At 44.3% G+C, this 1349-nt stretch overlaps 1 protein-coding gene across 1 annotated transcript; it reads left to right on the top strand.

Moving 5' to 3' along the window:
* Positions 1-419: 419 nt before the first annotated feature.
* Pmar_PMAR019272 (hypothetical protein) lies at positions 420-1128 on the top strand (the record flags this gene model as incomplete). The annotated part of the gene is made up of 5 exons (XM_002785612.1): positions 420-587; positions 639-693; positions 742-839; positions 883-946; positions 1005-1128. Coding segments are annotated over 5 exons (509 nt in total), but the record flags the coding sequence as incomplete, so codon positions are not given.
* Between the last annotated feature and the right edge of the window lie 221 nt (positions 1129-1349).

Raw genomic sequence — 1349 nt, 5'->3', positions numbered from 1 at the left:
CTAGAACGATTGCTCAGGCTTGATACCAATACAAGCCGATACCGACGCTCCATACTTCAGAAGGATCTCTAACATGATCAAGCGTATAGTGCCAAGCCTACTACCATGTAGACGGTCTATGCATGACCCTACTTTACATGTGTAGTAACAGTGAGAGAGAGCCTCCCTGATACCCACCCCCTATTACCTATTGGTATAGATGATACCTCACCATCCTCCCCTCATTAGTAATAGCAGGACTACTTACACGAGACAATACGACCTCCCAAGGCATGTAGTACGTTCAAGGAGGCCTAGCACCTACACCTAACGAACCGATCATCTGGGCGTGCCCGGCCGGGTACTACGACATAGTTATGAGAGTTCATCATCATCATTTCAACGACCCTTAGATTGTTGAAAATTATTATTACGTTAGTATGTCCTCCTCCTCGTGTGCTGGTCCATCTAAATTGAATGAACAATGGGATGATAGCGATTCTGATGATGATTGGGAGGCTGCCGATGCCGGTCTAGATGATATCGAACTGAATAATAATAAGGAGGCTGCAGCTGAGAAGGCTTTAGCAGCCACCACCGCACCACAGGTAGTAATATATAACCCAGGGGGGAGGGTGATGTCTTTATAATGCTAGTAGGTTGCTACCACCGTCAAGAAGTCAGCCAGCAAGCAGCAAAAACAGGGCGATAAGGGTAATACACGATGAAGGGTCATCATAGCCTTCGCAGTGGTGATACTAGGTAGTGGTACAAAGGTTACTTCCACAACTAAGGAGTTTGATGCTGATGATATGCCTCTCGATGATCCTATAGCTGAGAAGGCTCGTCAACAGCGAATGGTAGTAGTAGTATTAGGGTACTAGATGATGGGGTTTGCTGTAGATAGAGAAGGCCGATATGGAGAATATTTGTGATATGTTTGGTGTATCTACCCCCAATGATGCGAGTAATAGTGATGCCACTGATTATCATCATCGTCGTGATGGTAGTTATTAGTTGTATAGGTAGTGGTTGTGAAGATCAACAACAACACGTGAAGATACGTGAGACTACTACTGTTGTGGAGAAGGATTCATTCGAGGAATTACAGTTGAAGACGTTGAAGGACGTTGAACAGCTTAGTGAACGGTAATATTGGTGATAGCATCGCAGTAGTGATTATGACTGATAGCTACTGCTGCCCTTGTTGTAGATGTGTTGGCAAATTAAATGATTGCCGTACTAAAGCAGCAGTATTCAACTTTATGCGAGATACCCTTAGAGGGATTGAAGAGAAGTTGGACCAGGATGAGTGTACCAAGCTTATTAAGGAGTTACAAGCATTGGTTACATCAAAGAAGCAAGAGAAG

Source organism: Perkinsus marinus, assembly GCF_000006405.1.
Source record: "Perkinsus marinus ATCC 50983 genomic scaffold scf_1104296932262, whole genome shotgun sequence".
Classification (NCBI taxonomy): Eukaryota; Perkinsozoa; order Perkinsida; family Perkinsidae; genus Perkinsus; species Perkinsus marinus.
The sequence above is the reverse complement of the archived record's forward strand: the minus strand, read 5'-3'. Positions and strand labels throughout refer to the sequence as shown.